The sequence below is a fragment of the Loxodonta africana genome, chromosome 9, assembly GCF_030014295.1.
Source record: "Loxodonta africana isolate mLoxAfr1 chromosome 9, mLoxAfr1.hap2, whole genome shotgun sequence".
NCBI classification, from domain to species: domain Eukaryota; kingdom Metazoa; phylum Chordata; class Mammalia; order Proboscidea; family Elephantidae; genus Loxodonta; species Loxodonta africana.
This window is the reverse complement of record NC_087350.1, coordinates 18,068,533-18,090,876: the sequence shown is the minus strand read 5'-3', so window position 1 is coordinate 18,090,876 and position 22,344 is coordinate 18,068,533. Positions and strand designations below refer to the sequence as shown.

The 22,344-nt window shown below is 39.5% G+C and overlaps 1 protein-coding gene across 3 annotated transcripts in view; it reads right to left on the bottom strand.

The window, feature by feature from the left end:
• ZNF510 (zinc finger protein 510) overlaps nucleotides 1–22,344 on the bottom strand; it is a 94,861-nt gene that overhangs the window by 21,063 nt on the left and 51,454 nt on the right. Inside the window, exons 8-10 of one of the 3 annotated variants that reach the window (XM_064291115.1) lie at nucleotides 12,895–13,093; nucleotides 12,448–12,663; nucleotides 11,943–12,001 (exon numbers count right to left, since the gene is read on the bottom strand). Coding sequence is in view for 2 of the 3 variants with exons in the window: in XM_064291117.1 (XP_064147187.1) it covers nucleotides 11,943–11,957 (15 nt within the window). In the remaining variant the exon portion in view is untranslated. The other 2 variants (XM_064291117.1, XM_023544673.2) reach the window with 2 other exon arrangements.

Here is a 22,344-nt window from a genome sequence, read left to right as displayed (position 1 = left end):
GAAGAAAAGGGAATGGGTCATACCTTCAAAGCCTGAATGTCATACTGAGAAAACGGGAATTTAATCGTGTAGAGGTGAGGAGACACTGAGGTGATGTCTGCATGAAAGAGACATTCGTTACCTCATTAGCATTTAGATGGATTACTCAAGTAAAGTGGAAGATGTGCATGAGTAGGTGAAGAAAGAGGTAGGCAGATAGAAAGGCATTTCAACAGTTCACTCCAGAGAACATGAACTTTTGATGGTAACAGAAGGCATGAATTTAAAAAGCATTAGGTCGAACAATATTATATTGCTGTTATCTCTGAGCTATACAAATAGCAAAAGTAGCAAGACGAGATTATAGACTAGATGTGGCAGGAGCTGAGTGTGAAAGAAAGAGAAAGACAGAGACATTGAAGAGGAATCCCACTCCTGTGGCTTGGGCACTGGCTGAGTGGAGTTTTCTCATCTAATAGGGAATGAGGAGAATTTGTTTGGGAAGGTCTGTAAATGGTAACTTTTACTTTGAATCAGTTGAGCTGGAGATGCCTGTTAAGACAGTTACAGAGAAATGTTGAGTCTAAAGCTACATTGTCCAATATGGTAGCCTCTAGCCACATGAGAACATTTAAATTAATTAAAAATCCGGTTCCCCAGTCACATTAGACAAATTTCAAGTACTCAACAGCCACATGTGGCTAGTGACTACCACTTTGGATAAGACAGCTACAGAACATTTCCATCACTGCAAAAATACTTTTGGATAGCACTGGTCCAAAAAGTGGGCAGATGTCCAGGTTGAAGAGCCAGATTTGGAAGAACTAACAAATTGTTAAAACCAGATGAAATAAGTCTGGAAGAATAGCAAGAAGGAGTGGAAATTTGTGAGAAGCCACGAGAAAGGGCAAGAGCCACGAACTGTTAAAATGCCTTTCTGTCTGCCTACCTCTTTCTTCACCTACTCATGCACATCTTCCACATTACTTGAGTAATCCATCTAAATGCTAATGAGGTAACGAATGTCTCTTTCATGTAGACACCACCTCAGTGTCTCCTCACCTCTGCACGATTAAATTCCCATTTTCTCAGTATGACATTCAGGCTTTGAAGGTATGACCCATTCCCTTTTCTTCTATTTCCTGCTCTTCTGACTACTGTCAACAACTGTCTACTGAGCTACCAAGGTGTTCTAAAGGAAGCAACATGTGCTAAAGTTAACAGCTTGTATGTAATACAGATGCTTTCCTTTCTTAATGAAAACAGAAGAAACATCAAAAAGCATGACAGAGGCAGAGGAAGGTGTCACAGACACTTACAGATGAGGCCTTCCAGTGGGACAGAACAGGGAGCAGTCAGGTGCTGCTGAAAGGTAAAGTGAGGTAAAGTCTAGATAAGACCCACTGGATTTGACTACAATTAGGTCACTGGTGAATACAGGTCACAGGCATGTAAGGAGAGACACCAAGGTCTTATGTAGTAGGTTGAAGTGTGAATAGAAACTGAAACATTTGCTAGAGAAGAGAACTTTAAACTGTCTGCTGAGTAACTTGTTTATTACAGGTACTTGAGAGAAATATTTATGGAGAGCTATACATTAAGTGTGTGAAATCCATTCATCCCCCTCTCCAGTTAGTCTAGGTTTTATCCCTGAATCAGGTAGGATGATCAGAAAGATGTCTACCTCAACATCCGTTTTACTTACCTGAAAAACTATATTAACAACAGTCCTGCTTTGCAAGCAGCAGTAAAGAACAAAAACAAAGAAGGCTTAAGACACACATACACACAAAATAACAAAATGGTAGAAGTAAATCACTTCTTCTCAGTAATTACTGTGAATGTAAATGGATTAAATGCTCCAATGAAAAGGCAGAGAGAGGCAGAATGGGTAAAAAACATGATCCAGCTATATGCTGTTTATAAGAGATACACCTTAAACCAAAGGACACAAATAGGTTGAAAGTGTAAGGATGGAAAAAATATTCCATACAAATAATAACCAAAAGAAAGCTAGAGTGGCAATCTTAATATCAGACAAAGTAGATTTTAATCTGTTAGAAGAGATAAAGAGACATTATATAGAGACAAAAGGGTCAATTAATCAAGCAAATTTAACAATCTTAAATATACATACACCCAACATCAAGGAAATATATAAAGCAAACGCTGAAAGAATTGAAGGGAGAAATAAATAGTACTACAATCATAGTTGAAGACTTCAATACACCACTTTCTATATTAGACAGAATATTTAGAAATAAGACCAGTAAGGGAACAGAGGACTTTAATAACACTATAAACCAACTAGACTTAACAGGCACATATAGAATACCCCAAAACAGCACAATATACATTCTACTCCAGTGCACGTGGATCATTCTCTAGGACAGACCGCATGTTAGGTCATAAAGCAAGTCTTGATAAATTTAAGAACACTGAAATCATACAAAATATTTTTTTCTGATCACAATGGAATGAAGCTAGAAATCATTAACAGAAAAAAAAAAAGCTTTGAAAATACACAAACACAGGGAAAACAAACAACACACTAAACTACCAGTGGGCCAAGGAAGAAATCAAAAGAGAAATCACAAATTTCTTAAGAGTCAAATGAAATGACAACAAACCAAACCTTATGGGATGCAGTGAAAGCAGTACTCTGAGGGGAACTTACAGCAGTAAATGCCTACATGAAGAAAGATCCCAAATCAATAGCCTAACTCGACAACTCCAGGAACTAGAAAGAGAAGAGTAAACTAAGCCTTAACCTACCAAAAGAAAGGCAATAAACAAAGATAAGAGCAGAAATAAATAAAACTGAAAACGAAGAAACATCAGCATGAATAAAACCAGAAGCTGGTTCTTTGAAAAGATCAATAAAATTGACACATCTTTAGCTAACCTGATAAAGAAAAGAGGAGAAAAGATGCAAATAACCAAAATAAAAAATGAAGGAGGGAACATTACATCTGACCCAATAGAAATAAAGAGAATTATAACAGAATATTATGAACAACTATACAGCAATGAACTGGATAACCTAGATGAAACGGACAAATTCTTAGATGCACACAATCTACTCAAACTGACTCGAGGAAACAGAAAGTCTCAAGAGATCCATAGGAAGTGTAGAAATTGAATCAGTGATTAAAACCTCCTAACAAAAAAAAAGGTCAGAACTAGATGGGTTCGCTGGGGAATTCCACCAATCATTTAGAGAAGAATTGACGCCAATACTGTTTAAACTCTTCCACAAAATAGAAAAGGGAGGGATACACCCTAATTCATTCTATGAAGCAAACACAACCCTGATACCAAAACCAAAGATACCACGGGAACAGAAAACTACAATATCTCTTATGAAAATAGATGTAAAAATTCTCAACAAAAATATTAGCAAACAGAATCCATGACCAAGTGGGCTTTATTCCAGGAATGCAGGAATGGTTAAACATTAGAAAATCAATCAACATAATACACCACAAAAATAGAACAAAGAAAAAGAACCACATGATCATCTCTATGGATGCAGAAAAACCATTTGATAAGATCCAAAACCCTTTCTTGATGAAAACCCTAAAGAAGGTTGGAATAGAAGGGAAATTCCTCAATATGAATGAGGGATATATGAAAAACCAACAGCCAACATTATATTTAATGAAAAAAGACTGAGAGCTTTCCCCTTGAAATTGGGAACAAAACAAGGGTGCTCACTGTCAACATTTCTATTCAATATTGTATTAGAAGCCAGAGCAATAGGACAAGAAAAAGAAATAAAAATTACTCAGATTGGAAAAGAAGTAAAATTATCTCTATTTGTGGATCATACAATCTATATATAGAAAACACCAAAAAGTCAAAAAGAAAACTTCTACAGCTAATAGAGAAACTCAGCAAAGTTGTAGGGTACAAGGTCAACAAATAAAAATAAATTGGGTTTTTATACACCAGCAGTTAGAAATCTGAAAGGGAAATTAAGGAAACAATTCCATTACAATAGCATCTAAGAGAATAAAAAAAAAACTAAGAGAATAAAATACCTATGAATAAATCTAACCAGGGAAGTCAAAGACTTATACAATGAAAAGTATAAAACACAGATGAAAGAGATTGAAGAAGACTTAAATAAACGGAAAGACATTCCATGATCATGAACTGGAAGACTTAATATTGTCAAGATGTCAACACTACCCAAAGCAATCTACAGATTCAATGCAATCAAAATTTCAACAGCCCTCTTTACAGAGACAGAAAAACCAATCCTCAACTTTATATGGAATGGCCAAGAGGCCCCAAATAGCTAAAGCAATGTTGAAAGAGAAGAACAAAGTAAGAAGACTCACACTTCCTGGTTTTAAAACATATTATACAGCTACAATAATCAAAACAGCCTGGTACTGGTATAACAACAGACACACTGACCAATGGGATGGAATTTAGAGTCCAGAAATAAACCCAAACATCTATGGTCAACTGATTTTTGACAAGGATGCTAAGTCTAACTGATGCAGAAAGGAGTCTCTTCAAATAAATGGTGCTAGGAAAATTGAATTTCCACATGAAGAAAAATTAAACCGGATCCATTCCTCACACGATACATCAAAACAAATTGAAAATGGATTAAGGGCCTAAATGTGCTAATTAAAACCATAAAATTCTTATCAGAGAAAGCAGGGGCAATGCTTTCAGGCCTAGCTTTTAACAGTATATTATCTAACATAATAACAAAAGCACAAACAGCAAAAGACAAAATAAATAGGGCCATGTAAAAATTAAAAACTTGTTCATCAAAAGACTTTACCAAGGAGGCAGAGCCAACATGGCCCCCTAGACAGATGCACCATGCCAACCCCGTACAGCGAAGATCCAAAAACCTAAATAAGACATACAATCATTAATCCTGGAAACTTGAGCATCAAATGAAGGGATAAAGAACTAGATCAAACACCAAATGGAAGAAGAAACTGACAGAAAACAGAAAACAAGGAAAGATATGGAGTGGAAGTCTCCTGCTAACAAACATGGCATAGCATTGCCATCTTCAAACACAGCCAGCAATGACCCGGACAGAGAGTATGGGAAGGTAATTTCATGGGGCTCCCTTTTTTTTCCCCCCCAACAGGAGACAGAGCAACCAGGAACCAGAGAAACATTATCCACCTATCGCCCTTCTGGTGAGTAGAAGAACCTCCCCCAACCCACCAGCCCCTACCACCGGGTCCACAATATGAGCCCTTCTTATCCCCTGGGCCTACCCCACCCCCTCCAGCCATGTGGATTTTTTTTTTTCTCCTTTTTCTTTCTTCCCTTTCTTTCTCCCTCCCATCAAGCCTTGTATGGGCCTCCCCCCTTTCCTGCTGGTTCCCACCATTCTGCCATTTTCTTTCTTTCTTTTTAATTTCTTTCTCCCTCCCACCTAGCTCCATATGCCAATTCCCTCCCCACTGACCCTCAGGTTCACCCCACCCCCAACCACTGGCACTCACTGCCATTTTTTTGGTCTTTCTTTCTCCCTCCCACCTAGTCCCATACACCACCTCACCCTCCTTCCAGCTGGCCCCAACTACACTGCCACAGCTAAGGAGCCACTGGCTCATATTTGCCCTGGTCTGCCCCAGCCCTACCCACCAAGTTGCCATTTTTTTCTTTTGTTCCTTTTTTTCTTCTTTCTTTTCTTTCTCCCTCCACCTAGTCCCGTACACCACCTCACCGCCCTTCCCATTGGCTGGACGAGTCTACCCTGCCCGCACCACGCTGTTTTTTTTTCTTTTTCTTTCTCCCTCCCACCTAGCCCCATACGCCACCTTTCCCCCTTTCTGCCATCCCTGCTGCATCACCTCAGTTAAAGCCACTGGCTCGCCACCATCCCAGGTCCACTCCACTCCTACTTGCTGGCTCTCACCACACTACCATTTTTTTTTTCTTTCTTTTTGTTCTCCCTCCCATGTAGCCCCATACGCTACTTCCCCCTTCCACCAGCTTCCAGGTCCAACCCACCACCCCTACTCACCAGCCCCCACTGTGCTTCCATTTTTTCTCTTTTTTCCTTCCTTCCTTTTCTTTCCCCCTCCCACCTAGCCCCATACACCACTGCCCCCACCATCCCACTGCCCCTGCAGTGGTGCCATGGATACAGTGCCACCACTGCACCAGCCCACTGCTGTCCTGGTCCACACTGCCCCCACCCACTGGCCCCAACTGCACTGCCATTTTTTCCCCTCTGTCTTCCTTTTCTTTTTCCCTCCCACATAGCCCCATACACCACCTGCCCCCATCCCACCAGCCTACATGGCACTGTCATGGCTACATTGCCAGCAGCCCACTGTTACCTTGGGTCCACCCAGCCCCCACTCATTGGCGCCAGATGAACTGCCATTTTTTTACTCCATCATCTTGGCCAAGAGATCTACATAAATGAAAAAACATACCATGCTCATAGATATAAACACTCAACATTGTGAAAATATCAGTTCTTACCAAAGTGATCTAAAGATATAATGCAATCCTGATCCAAAAATCAACAGCATTCTTTAATGAGATGGAAAAACTAATCGCCAACTTTATATGAAAAGAGGCTCTGGGTAAGCAAAGCATTACTGAAGAGAAAGAACAAAGTCGGAGGCCTCACAGCACCTGATTTCAGAACCTACTATACAGCCACATGAGTCAGAACAGCCTGTACTGCTACAATGACAGACACAAAGACCAGCGGAACAGAATCAAGAACCCAGGCATAAATCTATCCACCTATGGTCACCTGATCTTCCACAAAGTCCCAAAGTCCATTAAATGGGGAAAAGACCGTCTTTTTAACAAATGGTGCTGGCAAAATTGGATATCCATTTGTAAAAAAATGAAACAGAATGCAGACCTCACGCCACACACAAAAACTAACTCAAAATGGATTAAAGACCTAAATATAAAACCCAAAATAATAAAGATCATGGAAGGAAAAACAGAGACAACACCAAGGGCCTTAATACTTGCCATTAAAACGATATAAACCACAACTAACAATGCACAAACATCAGAAGATGAACTAGATAACTGGGGAGCGCCGAAAAGTTAAACACTTATGCTCATCAAAAGACTCCATCAAAACAGTTAAAAAGAGAACCTACAGACTAGGAAAAAAAATTTTGGCTATGACATATCCATCAAGGTTCTAATCTCTAAAATGTATAGAATACTTTAATACTTCAACAACAAAAACGACAAATAATCCAATTAAAAAACAGGCAAAGATATGAACAGACACTTCACCAAAGAAGACATTTAGGCAGCTAACAGACACATGAGAAAATGCTTGTGATCATTAGCCATTAGAGAAATGTACATCAAAACTACAATGAGATACCATCTCACTCCAATATTACTAGCAGTAATGAAAAAAAAAAAACACAGAAAATAACAAATGTTGGAGAGGTTGCGGGGAGATTGGAACTCTTATGCACTGCTGGTGGGGATGCAAAAGGGTACAACCACTATGGAAAACAATATGGCACCTCCTTAAAAAGCTAGAAATAGGAATACTATATGATCCAGCAATCCCACTCCTACAAATATATCCTAGAGAAATAAGAGCAGTCATGCAAATAGACATATGTACATTCATGTTCACTGCAACATTTTTCACAATAGCAAAAGGATGGAAACAACCTAAATGTACATCAACAGACGAATGGATAAAAAAAAATATGGTATGTATATACAATGGCATACTACACAACAATGATGAATCTGTAAAACATCTCACAACATGGATAAATCTGGAAGCCATTATGCTGAGTGAAATACGTCAATAACAAAAAAAATATTGTATGACACCACTACTATAAAAATCCAAGAAAAGATTTACACACAAAAGAAAACATTCTTTGATGGTTACGAGGGCGGAAGGGGAAGGGAGGGGAAATCACTAATTAGATAGTAAACAACTGTTAACTCTGCTGAAGGGAAAGGACATAAAATATAGAGGAAGTCAGCACAATTTGACCAAGGCAAAGTCGTTGACGCTTCCTAGATACATCCAAACACTTTGAGGGACCAAGTTACTGGGGCTGAGGGCCTGGGACCACAGTCTTGAGGGGCATCTAGGTCAACTGGCATAACAGAGTTCATAAAGAAAATGTTCTACTTCCTACTTTGGTGAGTAGCCTCTGGGGTCCTAAAGCTTGCAAGCAGCCACCTAAGATACACCTATTGGTTCCATCCTGTCCAGAACAAAGGAGAATGAAAAAAACCAAAGACACAAGGAAGATATTAGTCCAAAGGACTAATGGACAGAAAGAACCAAGCCTCCACCAGCATGACCCCAGAAGAACGAGATGGTACCTGGCTACCACCACTGACTGCTCTGACAGGTATCACAATAGAGGGTCCTGGAGAGAATGGGAGAAAATTGTAGAACAAAATTCAAATTCACAAAAAAAAGACCAGACTTACGGGTCTTACAGAGACTGGAGGAACCCCCAAGACTACGACCTCCGCACACTTTACTAACTCAGAGCTGAAGCCATTCTCGAAGTCCACCTTTCAGCCAAAGATTAAACAGGTCTATAAAACAAACAATAGCACACATAAGGAATGTACCTGTCTCAGTTATCTGGTGCTGGTATAACAGAAATACCAAAAGTGGATGGTTTCAACAAACAGAAGTTTATATTCTTACAGTCTAGTAGGCTAGAAGTCCAAATTCATGGCGTCATCTCCAGGGGAAGGCTTTCTCTCTCTGTTGGTTCTGAAGGAAGGTCCTTGTCATCAATCTTCCCCTGGTATAGGAGCTTCTGAGGTGCAGGGAACCCAAGTCCAAAGGACGCACCCTGCTCCTGGTGCTGCTTTCTTGGTGGGATGAGGTACCCGTCTGTCTGCTCGCTTCTCTCTTTTATATCTCAAAAGAGACTGGCTTAAGATACAATCTAACCTTGTAGATCTCATCTACATAACCGCCGCTAATCCATTTCATTAACATTATAGTGACAAGATTTATAATATACAGGAAAATCACATCAGGTGACAAAATGGCGGACAATCACACAATACTGGGAATCATGGCCTAGCCAAATTGATACACATACTTCTGGGGGACACATTTCAATCCAGGACAGTGCTTTTTAGTTCAATCAAGTATTCTAGGCCAAACAGGCAACACCTGCCTAAAAGCAAAGCCAAGAAGTCAGAAAGTGATAGGAAAACTGGATGATTGGATACAGGAAACCAAGGGTAGAAATGGTGAGAGTGCTGATACACTACATGGATTACAACCAATGTCACAAACCAATTTGTGTATAAATTTTTGAACAAGAAACTAATTTGTGCTGTAAACTTTTACGTAAAGCACATTTAAAAAAAAAAAAAAAAGACTTTCCCCAAAAAGTGAAAAGACAAGCTACTGACTGGGAGGATATCTTTAGAAACCACATATCCGACAAGAATCTAATATCCAAAATATATATAAAACTTCGACAACAAAAAGACAAACCGATCATAAAATGGCAAAGGACTTGAGTAGACATTTCACTGAAGAAGACATTCAAATGCCCACCAAATACATGAAAAGATGTTCAGTGTCATTTAACCATGAGACAGATGCAAATCAAAACTACAGATTTCACGCCCACTGGCTAAGATAAAAACTAAAGATAACTGCTGGTGAGGATGTGGGGAAATTGGAACCCTTACCCACTGCTGGTGGGAATGTAAAATGGTACAGCCTTTGTGGCAAACAGTGTGGCGGTTCCTCAAAAAACTAAACATAGAACTACATTATGACCCTGCAATTCCACTCCTAGAAGACTTGAAAGCAGAGGCTTGTACACCACTATTCACTGCAGCACTATTCACAATAGCCGAAAGGTGGCAACAACCTAAATGCCCACCAACAATGAATGGATAAACAAAATGTGGTACATACATATGATGGAATATTACTCAGCCAGTAGAAGAAACAGAGTCTTAATACATGCTACAATATGGAAGGAGCTGAAAGGCATTATCCTAAGTCAATTACAAAAGGATACATACTATATGACCTCACTTATATAAAAAAACAAGGAAAGACAAATGTATAGAGATCAAAGTTTATTTATGGTTACTAGGGGCAGGAGTGAGAGGAAAGAGGGTAGTTAATGGTGATGGAAATATTGCATTGATTAAGGGTAGAGTTGCACAGTCAATTATTGTTAATTACTGGGCAGGAGTGAGAGGAAAGAGGGTAGTTAATGGTGACGGAAATATTGCATTGATTAAGGGTAGAGTTGCACAGTCAATTATTGTTAATTACTGTCAGTAAGTTGTACATCTGTAAAAAGTTGAATTGACAAAAGTTGTGTGACAGATATATTTACAACATAGACAAAAAAAAAAAGTAGCTCCTGAGGCTGCTTATGTACAACCAAAACCTCATGGGATTTGGTTTCTTGGTTTGGAGGTTCAGGTCATGGTTTCATGGGACATCTCAGGTCATCGGCCTAATAACATGTTTAGTGCTTCTGTTCTGCCTCCTGGTTCAATGCATAGAGCCTGGGGTCTTAAAAGCTTACAAGCTGTCGTCCAAGGCACAACTGGTCTCTATTCACCTGGATCAACAGAGGAAGGAGTATCAAGAATAGGATGAGGATATGGAATGTGTGGCTAATTGCCTCCATGAACAACTGCCTCCTTTGCCGTGAGACCAGAAGAGCCAGATGTTGTCAGGCTACCATTACTGAACATTTTGATCAAAGATTCTACAGCAGAATTCTGATCAAAAGGGGGAAAATGCAGAACAGAATTTCAAATTCTCATGAACTCCAGACTTCCTGGAGCCATGAGGGTTGGCTGAAAAGTCCTGAAACTACTGACCTGAATGGAATGAAACCAACCCCACTGCCGTCACTCAATTTTGACTCACAGAGACCCTACAGAACAGAGTAGAACGGCCCCATAGGGTTTTCAAATAGCAGCTGGTAGATGTGAACTGCCAACCTTCTGGTCAGCAGCCTGAGCTCTTAACCACTGTGCCACCAGGGCTCCAAACCAAACCTGTTGCCATAGAGTCAATTCCAATTCATAAAGACCCTACAGGACAGAGTAGAACTGCCTCATAGGGTTTCCAAGGAGCAGCTGGTGGATTCAAACTGTGGATTTTTTGGTTAGCAATTATAGCTCTTAAGCATTGCACCACCAGGGCTCCTCTACTGACCTGAGATAATCTTTAAACCTTAAACCAAAAATATCCCCCTGAAGTCTTCCCTAAACCAAACAAAAGTTTAGCTTAACTTGTAGAAAATGTCTGCCTTGAACATTATACTCTTCTAAGAATTAACTACATGGGATCAAATTCACAAAACCAACTTGAAAGATTAGATAGGAACCTTAGGGGGCAGGGAATTTATGTTAATGGGGGAGGAATAACTCAGAAAAGGAAGGTGAGAATCGTTGCACAACTTGAAGAATGTAATCAATGTCACCAAATTGTACACATACAAGCTATTGAACTGGTATGTTTTGCTGTGTATTCTTAAGAGCAGCAACAACAAAAGTCCTGCTTTGGCACTACGCTCTCTGCTTTCACTGAGGAACAAGGAGAAGCAACATCCTACATTTACTTTAGGGTTGGTACTGGAAAGATTTGCACTGTCACCTATATGAAGACCAACAAAGATATTACTCCAAACTTCAATGTCTTTAGATTCTATGAGGCATCACTCTGGTTATTCTTCTCATCAATGCAACTCCTTCTACTGTATAACTATAAACTTGCAGCTCCACTTGGGAAAATCTGTATTATCAGATGATACACGTCAATCCACATGCCCATTACGCTCTGCTATTCATCTACTCTTCTGTATCTTTCCTGAATGAGTCTGACCATTTCTATTTCTACTTTCCCACATTAATGTATAGACACTTAAAACATCTGTAAGATTCATAAGAAAAGAAATTTACAAGATAAGAAAAGGTGTTACTAAATAACTTACCTTAAGTGTGTTCATTTTCTTCTGCTCTTAGCAGGGTGCAGAGAATTGTGAAGGATAGTCTGGGGGGTAGGAAAAGAGGAATGGAGTCATGAGGTCTGGTCAGCTCCCATGTTCACCTCCCTAACAGTCAGCTGGGAAAAGGCTTTCCTATGTTAGTGGGTATGGGGAATTACTCCTGTGACCCTTAATAACAGGCAGGAAGTACCACATGAAGGAAGCACCTCCTGAATATGTGCACCTCTACATGGCCGTGTGGGCTTAACCTTTCCGTTTCTCATTTCACGAATATAAAAATTTTTCTATTGATCTATTAACAATTCAGGTCCACTATAATTAACAAAAAATTACAATAAAAATATCTATTAATACTATTTACATCTTAAGTTACAAAACAACAGAAAACTGAAGATGGGATGCTCACTGACAAAGAGTATCTTTCTTTTTATTCTAACCTGGTTGCAATTTCTCAAGAACACATTTTGACAAGACACTGCTGGTGACTTACCTGTGACAGCACTGTGCTTTGCTCCTAGCTCTGTCCTGGGTGGCCCTGGACAAGTCACTCATCTCAGGTCCAATATTTTTTTAAGCTTTTAAAAGAGTCAGAAATAGAAGCCCTTTCCTGTACTATCATTCTGTGATTCTATATGTTCAGGTTAGAGAAAGCCTCAGGATATCTTAGATGCCAGGTGGTGGAAATGCTGTGAGAGTGGTTCAGAACCTGGAAAAAGAAGAAACAGGACTGTTTAGCTTTTCCTCAGTTCTGTCTCATTAAGTGTTCCCTGGAAGCCATGGCTCAGCAGCCCTCCAGGGAAGTGGCTCTTCCTATGCAGCCTAATAGCCACTCATTTCTCTCAACACAAGGTCACCACCTTCTGCAAGGTGATCTACAGCATCCACTGTCCCACACTCTGCGATGGTTTTCAGATGTGGCGACATCACCAAGACTCACTCTGAGCAGGGGGACCGAGAAATACTTGTGGCCGTGCAAATCAGGACCTGTTCCTTTCTGGGGTCTTCTGACTTTGCTTTGAAGCACTCATGAGGAGTCTCTGTCAGATGGGCTTTTCTTCCAGATGGGACTCCTGTCCCTGGGGCTCCCCCTTTTCTGCCTCATAAGAGCTGCTTTGTTCCAGGTCGGGGATCTGGGCCTGGGATACAAATTTGCTTAGTTGGAACCATCATCTACAGCAGTTTCTCAACCGCAGCATTATCGAAATTTTCAGCTGGATAATTCTTTGTTGTAGGGGGCTGTCTTCTGTGCATTGTAAGACGTTTAGCAGTATTTCTGGCCTTTACCCACAAGATGCCAGAAGCAGCCCCTCTACAGTTGTGACAACCAAAAAATGTCTCCAGACATTTCCTGAAGTCCCCTGAGGAGCAGGGTTGTGCAAAAGTACAGGCTGCAACTCTGAGTTTTAGGCAGGTAGGATGGTGGAAATGGCCTGACTTTGGGAGTAAAGCCTATCTGTACTTTTGCATCTCAGCTTCCTCACCTTTTGTGAGCTTAGGTATATCATTTCACAACCCTGAACCCATTTTCTTTCTTTTTTTTTTTTTTTAATGATACTATACCATAAATAAGGTGGTTGTGAAGAAATGAAATACCAAATGAAAACAAAGTGTCTTCCAAATAGGATGGGAACTAACACTTATTTATTCTTATTAACTGGAAGTTGGCAAAATGCTTACAGGCGATGACATCTCTCAGAGCAGCGCCATGAAGTTTTTACTAACATCCTCTTTTTTAGATGAGAAACCTGACTCTTACCCAAGTGACAGCGCTGGAATTTGCACGAGTCTCTGAACCCAGAGCCCGGGCTCTCGCCCCAGACCCACCGCCTGCGATTTCCGGCAGGCTCACGTTGCACACTGGAAAGGCACATTCCCTTCCCGCCGCCGGCACGCGCTCTCGCGGCTCAGGCTGCAGGCTGGGCCGGGCCTACGGTCCCCACAGCCCGGCCGCACCGACGACGACTCAGTGCCCCTGCGCTCCGGGAGCCCGCCGAGTCGGGGTTTGCCCACACAGGCCTTTCCCAGGCTGGGCTCGAGCACGGGCTGGGTTCCGCCTGAGGGATTTGGGGCCTTCCGGATCCCGCCCTTTGAGTACCAGCAGCAGACCTTGGGGGTCGACAGGTCGCGCAGAGCTCCACCCCTTCCCTCACCTGAAGCGCGCACCCTCGGAACCCCGGAGGCCCGGGAGAGCGGAAGTCGGAAGGAGGAGGGGCCGGACTACACATGCGCAGAGGGAGCGCGGAATACCGGTTCCAGAATGCCGCGCGATAAGCCCAAAACGTTCAAGACTACGTTTCCTATAATACACCGCGCGTGCTCGCAGTGATTTTTCTTTTTCTTTCTTAAAGCATAGGAACTTGAGAAATGTCCCAATCTGTGTTAACACCTGGAGCCCAGGTTCTCCTAGAGCCTCCAGATGTTATGCGTTATACTTTATAACCGCAAATGCAGTACGTGGTCCTCCATCGGATCCTGGTTGGAGAAGAGCCGCAGAAGACATTTCAGAACAATTGGGGAAACTTGTATATATCGACTGGATATTACAAATATTAAGGAAAGTTACTGTTACTTTCTTAAAGTTTTTAATAATATTGGCATTATGTAGATAATTTCATTTCCTGGAGATGCATATTAAAGTTGTATATATTTGTAATTTTCTTTAAAATATTCTAGCAAAAGCACTTAGAAAAGGAAAGTATAGCAAAATGTTAGCAATTCTTATATTTAGAAAATGGGAATGCTTGGTTTACTATTTTCTACTTCGAACATTTGTAATATAAAGTTCATAACGGTAGAAATTTGAGCTTTTCCTCTACAACTGTGCCTTTTTAACTCAGCTGCTAAGGGAAGTAAAGATATATGTGAACTGCTCTTGTGACTAAAACTGTGAAATATAAGAAATACTAGAAAAGTAGAGCCAATCATTACCATAAAAAAAAAATCTGTGACCCTCAGAGTTCATCTCTTGGGGGAGGGGGAAGGAAGCAAGTAAGCTATGCACATTTAGGTAAGCGATACCTGAAAGCACACACAACGCAAAATAAAATGATTATCATGCAAATTAGACATTTCCTGGAGATGGATTTGCTTAAAATTTATGTGTGCACACTTTGGACTTTTTTCCCCACCAAGTTAGGAATCTGAGCACAATATTGTATGATCCTCTTTTTACTAAACAATAAATATATAGATACAGCTATTTTTATAGCTAGCTATATAACATAACTATACATCTATTTATCTATCTAGCTGTATAACTATCTAAACAAAACCCATTGCTGTCGAGTTGATTCCAACTCGCAGGGACCTTAAAGGACAGAGTTGAACTGCCCCATCTACCTATTTTTTTTTTTCTTGGTCAACATTATTTTATAACTTCGATTATTTTTATACGCCAGTGATAAAAAGAAAGTAAGTTGCTGTTAGCAAGAATAAAAAGAACTAATGCTACCAGTAAGTTAGTGCAGCTTATGTGTGAGTCAAGGTATAAAACTTTATTCTGTTGACACTGGAAAAAAATTTTTTGATAAATGCCAGTGTCTTAGGCATAAAGACTAAAATTTCTTTAACAGAATTCTCAAAAAGTGTCCTATGTGTGTCTTTTTGATATTTTTATATATTTTGTTTGTTAACCTAATGGAACGATTCCAACTTGCATTTAAATAAACTATCGTAATGATCAGGAAAGAACTGATAATGCGCAACAATGCCTCTATATTTATACAGATGTATTGCTAAAATATTAAAATATTGGTTCTGGTGCAACAAAACTTCAAGTCTAGGAAGAAGAGGAAGTGAGAGCCTAGTATGTGTCAGAGCTGGTGTTTAATGCAGTGGGAAAGAGAAGATTCAATAACCTTATTTAGTGAGTTAGGCGCTTAGGTGTGTAGTGTCATCTCATTATTTTAATACACACACATATATATAATGACTGGAAACTCTGGAGGTGTACTGGTTAAGTGCTATGGCTGCTAACCAAAAGGTCAGCAGTTTGAATCCACCAGGCGCTCCTTGGAAACCTGATGGGGCAGTTCTACCCTGTCCTATAGGGTCACTGTGAGTCGGAATCAACTCAACAGCAATGGGTTTATAGATTATGTAAACCCTGGTGGCGTAGGGGTTAAGAGCTATGGCTGCTAACCAGAAGGTTGGCACTTTGAATCCACCAGGCGCTCCTTAGAACTCTACGGGGCCATTCTATTGTCCTATAGGGTCACTGCTAGTCGGAATCAACTCAAAGGCAATGGGTTTTGTTGTTGTTGTTGGTTTACATATTAGAGATACAAATCCTGTATCAGATATGTGATATATTTGGTGTCATACATTTTGTGTCATATCTAAAAACTCACTGCTAAAACCAAGGTTACTTAGATTTTCCCCTGTATTTTCTTTTGGCAGTTTTATAGTTTTACATTTAGTACTTCAGTCTATTTCCCACTTTAATTTTTGTGTAAAGGGTGAGATACGTGTCAAAGTTCATTTTTTGCATATGGACATCCAATTGTTCCAGCATCATTCATTGATAAGACTATCGTTTCTTCTCTGAATTGCCTTATGATATATGTCTATCTTTTGTAGATATCATACTGTTTGGATTACTCTAGCTTTATAGTACTATAAATCTTAAAATCTCATAGTGCGAGTCCTCCAATTTTGTACTTTTTCAGAATTGTTTTGGCTATTCTAGGTCCTTTGCATTCCCATGTAAATTTTAGAATCAGCTTGTCAATATCTACAAAAAAGATTGCTGAGATTTTTTAATGGGATTGCACCAAATCTGTACATCAAATAAGGAAAAAAAGACACCTTAACAATATTGAGTTTTTCAATCCATGAAAATGGTATTTTCTGTACTTACCTAATCTTCTTGACTTCTTACATCTATGTTTTGTAGTTTTCAGCATACAAATCCTGCACATACTCTGGTAGATTTATATACAGGGCAGACTTCCTTCCTCCTTCCCTTCTTTCTCCCTCTCTTCCATGTGTTATTGTGAACACATTGTTTTTTAATGTCAAATTCTAGTTGTTCATTGCTGATATACAGGAATACCATTGAACTTCCTCTTCTCCCATGAATTTGCTAAACTCATTTTAGTTAAAGCTTTTTTTTTTATAAGATTATTTGAGATTTTCTACATAGATAATCTTATCTGCAAATAGGGATCATTTTGTTTTTCCTTTTCAAACTTTTGACTTTTATTTTCTGCTCTTGCCTTACTTCACTGGCTAGGACCTGCAGACTGATGTTGAATAGAAATACATCATTGCCTTATCTCTGACTTTATAAAGCATTCAGCATTTCACTATTGAGTATGGTGTTAGCTGTAGGCTTTTGCAAATATCCTACTTTAGGTAAAGAAATTTCCTTTCTGTTCTTCATTTGCTAAGAGTTTTTATTGTGAATGGATGTTAAATTGTGTCAAATACTTTATCAGCATCTGTTGATATAATCATAGTTATGTCTGTCAATATTGTGAATTACATTGATTTCTTCCATAAAATTTGCCATTTTAACCATTCTTAAGTGTACATTTCAGTGGTCTTAATTACATTGACTATGGTGTGCAATCATTACCATGTGTGTCTCCAAACCTTTTTCATCACCCCAAACAGAAACTCTGTATCCATTAAGCAATAACTCTCACTTCTGTCCTTCCCTCAGTCCCTAATAACCTCCAATCTACTCTCTGTCACTATTAATTTACCCATTCTAGACATTTCATATAAATGGAATCATACAAGATTTGTCTTTTCGTGACTGCCTTGTTTCACTTAACATAATGTTTTTAAGGTTCAACCACATTGTAACATGTACTAGAATCGTATTCCTTACCTGAATAAAATTCCATTGTATGAATATACCACACTTTCTTTATCCATCTGTTCTGGTTTGAATTCTGTCCCCCAAAAATGTTTCAACTTGGCTAGTCCATGATACCCTGTATTGTGTGACTGCCCACCATTTTGTCATCTGTTATGATTTTCCTATGTGTTGTAAATCCTGCCTCTGTGATGTTAATGAGGTGGGATTAGCAACAGTTATGTTAGTGAGGCAGGACTCAATCTACAAGATTAGGCTGTGTCTTCTGAGATATAAAAGGGAGAAACCAGCAGAGAGACAAGGAGATCTCAAACCACCAAAAGATAGTGCCAGGAACAGAGAGTGTTCTTTGAACCCGAGGTTCCTGCACTGATAAGCTCCTAGACCAGGGGAAGATCGATGACAAGGACCTTTCCCCAAAACCAACAGAGAGAGGAAGCCTCCCCTGGAGCTGGTGCCCAGAATTTGGACTTCCAGCCTACTAGACTGTGAGAAAATAAACTTCTGTTTGTTAAAGCCATCCATTGGTGGTATTTCTGTTATAGCAGCACTAGATACCTAAGACACCATCCATCTCTTGGATGGACATTTCAGTTGTTTCTACCTTTTGGGTATTATAAAAAAAATGCTGCAGTGAACATTGATGTACAAGTATGTGTTTGAATTCTTGGTTTCAGTTCCTTGGTGTACATACACCTAGAAGTGGAATTGCTGTATCATATGGAAATTCCATGTTTAACTTTTTGAAGAGCCACCAAACTGCTTTCCACAGGAGCTAAACCATTTTACATTGCCACCAGCAGTGCATAAGGCTTCCAATTTCTCCACTTCCTCACCAACACTTGTTAATTTTCCCTTAACTAAAAAAAAAAAATTATCACCTTCCTAGTAGGTGTGAAGTGGTTTCTAATTGTGGTTTTCATTTCCCTATGACTAATAAAAAGATTTGACACTTTGAACACTAATAACCGAAGACCAGACGAGTTGTGGAATGATATCAAGGACATCATACATGAAGAAAGCAAGAGGTCATTAAAAAGACAGGAAAGAAAGAAAAGACCAAAATGGATGTCAGAAGAGACTCTGAAACTTGCTCTTGAATGTCAGGTTGCTAAAGCGAAAGGAAGAAATGAAGTAAAAGAGTTGAACAAGATTTCAAAGGGCGTCTCAAGAAGACAAAGTTAAGTATTACACTGACATATGCAAAGACCTAGAGATGGAAAACCAGAAGAGAAGAACACGCTCTGCATTTCTCAAGCTGAAAGAACTGAAGAAAAAATTCAAGCCTTGAGTTGCAATATTGAAGGATTCTATGGGGAAAATATTAGATGGCTCAGGAAGCATCAAAGGAAGATGGAAGGAATACACAGAGTCACTATACCAGAAAGAATTGGTTGACATTCAGCCATTTCAGGAGGTACCATATGAGCAGGAACCAATGGTATGGAAGGAAAAAGTCCAACCTACACTGAAGGCATTGGCAAAAAACAAGGCTCTAGGAATTGACGGAATACCAGTTGAGATGTTTCAACAAATGGATGCAGTGCTGGAAGTGCTCACTCATCTATGCCAAGAAATCTGGAAGACAGCTACTTGGCCAACCAACTGGAAGAGATCTATAGTTATGCCTATTCCCAAGAAAGTGATCCAACTGAATGCGGAAATTATTGAACAATATCATTAATATCACAGGCAAGTAGAATTTTGCTGAAGATCATTCAAAAGTGGCTGCAGCAGTATATTGACAGGGAACTGCCAGAAATTCAAGCTGGATTCAGAAGAGGACGTGGAACCAGGAATACCATTGCTGATGTCAGATGGATCCTGGTTGAAAGCAGAGAATACCAGAAAGATGTTTATCTGTGTTTTATTGACTATGCAAAGGCATTTGACTGTGTGGATCATAACAAATTATGGATAACATGAATGGGAATACCAGAACATTTAATTGTGCTCATGAGGAACCTGGACAGAGATCAAGAGGCAGTCATTTGAACGGAACAAGGGAATACTGCATGGTTTAAAGTTGGGAAAGGTGTGTGTCAGGCTTGTATCCTTTCACCATACCTATTCAATCTGTATGGAGAAACTGGACTATATGAAGAACGGGGCATCAAGATTGGACGAAGACTCATTAACAATCTGTGTTATGCAGATGACACAACCTTGCTTGCTGAAAATAAAGAGGACTTGAAGCACTTACTGATGAAGATCAAAAATGACAGCCTTCAGTATGGATTACACCTCAACATAAAGAAAACAAAAATCCTCACAACTGGACCAATAAGCTACATCATGATAAAGAGGGAAAAGCCTGAAGTTGTCAAGGATTTCTTTTTACTTGGATCCACAATCAACAGCCATGGAAGCAGCAGTCAAGAAATCAAAAGACACATTGCATTGGCCAAATCTGCTCCAAAAGACGTCTTTAAAGTGTTGAAAACAAAGATGTCACCTTGAAGACTAAGGTGCAGCTGACCCAAGCCATGGTGTTTTCAGTTGCCTCCTATGCATGTGAAAGCTGGACAATGAATAAAGAAGACCAAAGAAGAATTGACACCTTTGAATTGTGGTGTCGGAGAAGAATACTGAACATACCATGGACCTCCAAAAGAATGAACAAATCTGTCTTGGAAGAAATACAACCAGAATGTGCCTTAGAAGCAACGATGGCGAGACTATGTCTCACATACTTTGGACATGTTGTCAGGAGGACACCATGCTTGGTAAAGTAGAGGATCAGCAAGAAAGAGGAAGACCCCTCAATGAGATGGATTGACACAGTGGCTGCAACAATGGGCTTAAGCATAGCAACAATTACTGAGGATGGCACAGGACTGGGCAGTATTTCGTTCTGTTGTACATAGGGTCTCTGAGTTGGAACTGACTCAGTGGCACCTAATGACAACAACTAATAATGCTGAACATCTTTTCACGTGCCTGTTGGTCATTTTTGTCTTCTGTGGAGAAATGTCTTTGCTCATTTATTAATTGGGTTGTTTGTCTTTTTATTAATGAGTTACAGAAATTTTTAAAATCTATTTTAGATATTAAGCCTTTATCAAATATATGATTTCCAGATGCTTCCCGTATTCTGTAGGTTGTCTTTTCACTTTCTTGATAATGTCCTTCATACACAAAAGGTTTCGATTTTGATGAAGTTCAGTCTATTTTTGCTTGTGCTTTTGGTGTCACATATAAGAATCCATTGTCAAATACAAGGTTATGAAGATTTACCCCTATGTTTTCTTCTAGAAGTTTTATGGTTTTAGCTCTAATATTTAGGTTGTGGATCCATTTTGATTTAATTTTTGTATGTGGTGAGTGGTAGAGGCCCAACTTCATTCTTCTGTGTGTGTGTGGAAATTCAGGTGTCCTAGTACCATTTGTTGAAAAGATTCTTCTTTGCCTGTTGAATGAACTTGATGCCCTTGTCAAAAATAAAATGGCCATAGATATATGGGTTTATTTCTGGACTCTCAACTTTATTCTGTTGGTCTGTATGTCTACCCTTATGGCAGTACCACAGTTTTGATTACAGTAGCTTTCTAATAAGTTTTGAAATCGTGAAGAGTCCTCCAAATTTCTTCTTTTTCAAGATTGTTTTTGCTCTTCGGTTCCCAAATTTGATAAGAGAAATGAATCTTTACATCCAAGAAGCTCAACAAACTCCAAGTACAATGAACTCAAAGGAATCCACACCAAGATATGTTATAATTAAACTGTCAAAAGCCAAAGATAAAGAGAGAATCTTGAAAGCAGCAAGAGAGAAGTGATTCATCAGGTACAGGAGGTACTTATTAAGAGCTAATTTCTCATGGAAAACCATGGAGGCTAGAAGGCAGCATGGTGACATATTTAAATTGCTGAAAGAAAAACAAACAAACAAAAACAACTGTGAACCAGGAATTCTCTATCTGGCAAAACTCTCCTTCAAAAATGAAGGAGAAATTAAGACATTCCCAAATAAGCAAAACCTGAGGAAGTTCATGACTGGTGGCCCCACAAGAAATGCTAGCGAAAGGACATTAGACAGTGGCTGGAAGCCACACAAAGAAATAAAGAACACTGCTAAAGGTAACTATGTAGGTAAATATAAAGGCCAGAGTTATTGTAGTTTTTGTCTGCAATTTCTCTTTTTCCCCCTATGTGATTTATAAGAGAAATACATAAAACAATAATTATAAATGTATGTTAATGGGCACACAAATATCAAAGGTCAGAGTATTTGTTCACAAAAGATGAAGGGTGTGACTCACCAATCCCCTCAATCAGACCAGATGGCCTTTAGAAAGTTTGTGGTAATTTGTTATGGAGAAATAGAAAACTAATACAACCATGACATTTATTAAATCTCTTTCGAACAGTGGTTCTTGACAAGTTTGAATCATAAATTTTGTAATGCATTTTGAAAATCTGATGGAAGCAATGGACCTTCAACTCACAAACACGTGCAAACCTACAGAGAGTCATAAAATTTTGTGCATCTCAGGCAACAAATTAACTCCTTTCAGCTCATTTGTGGGTCTCAGGTTAGGAATGGGCTGCATGGAGGTAACTCAG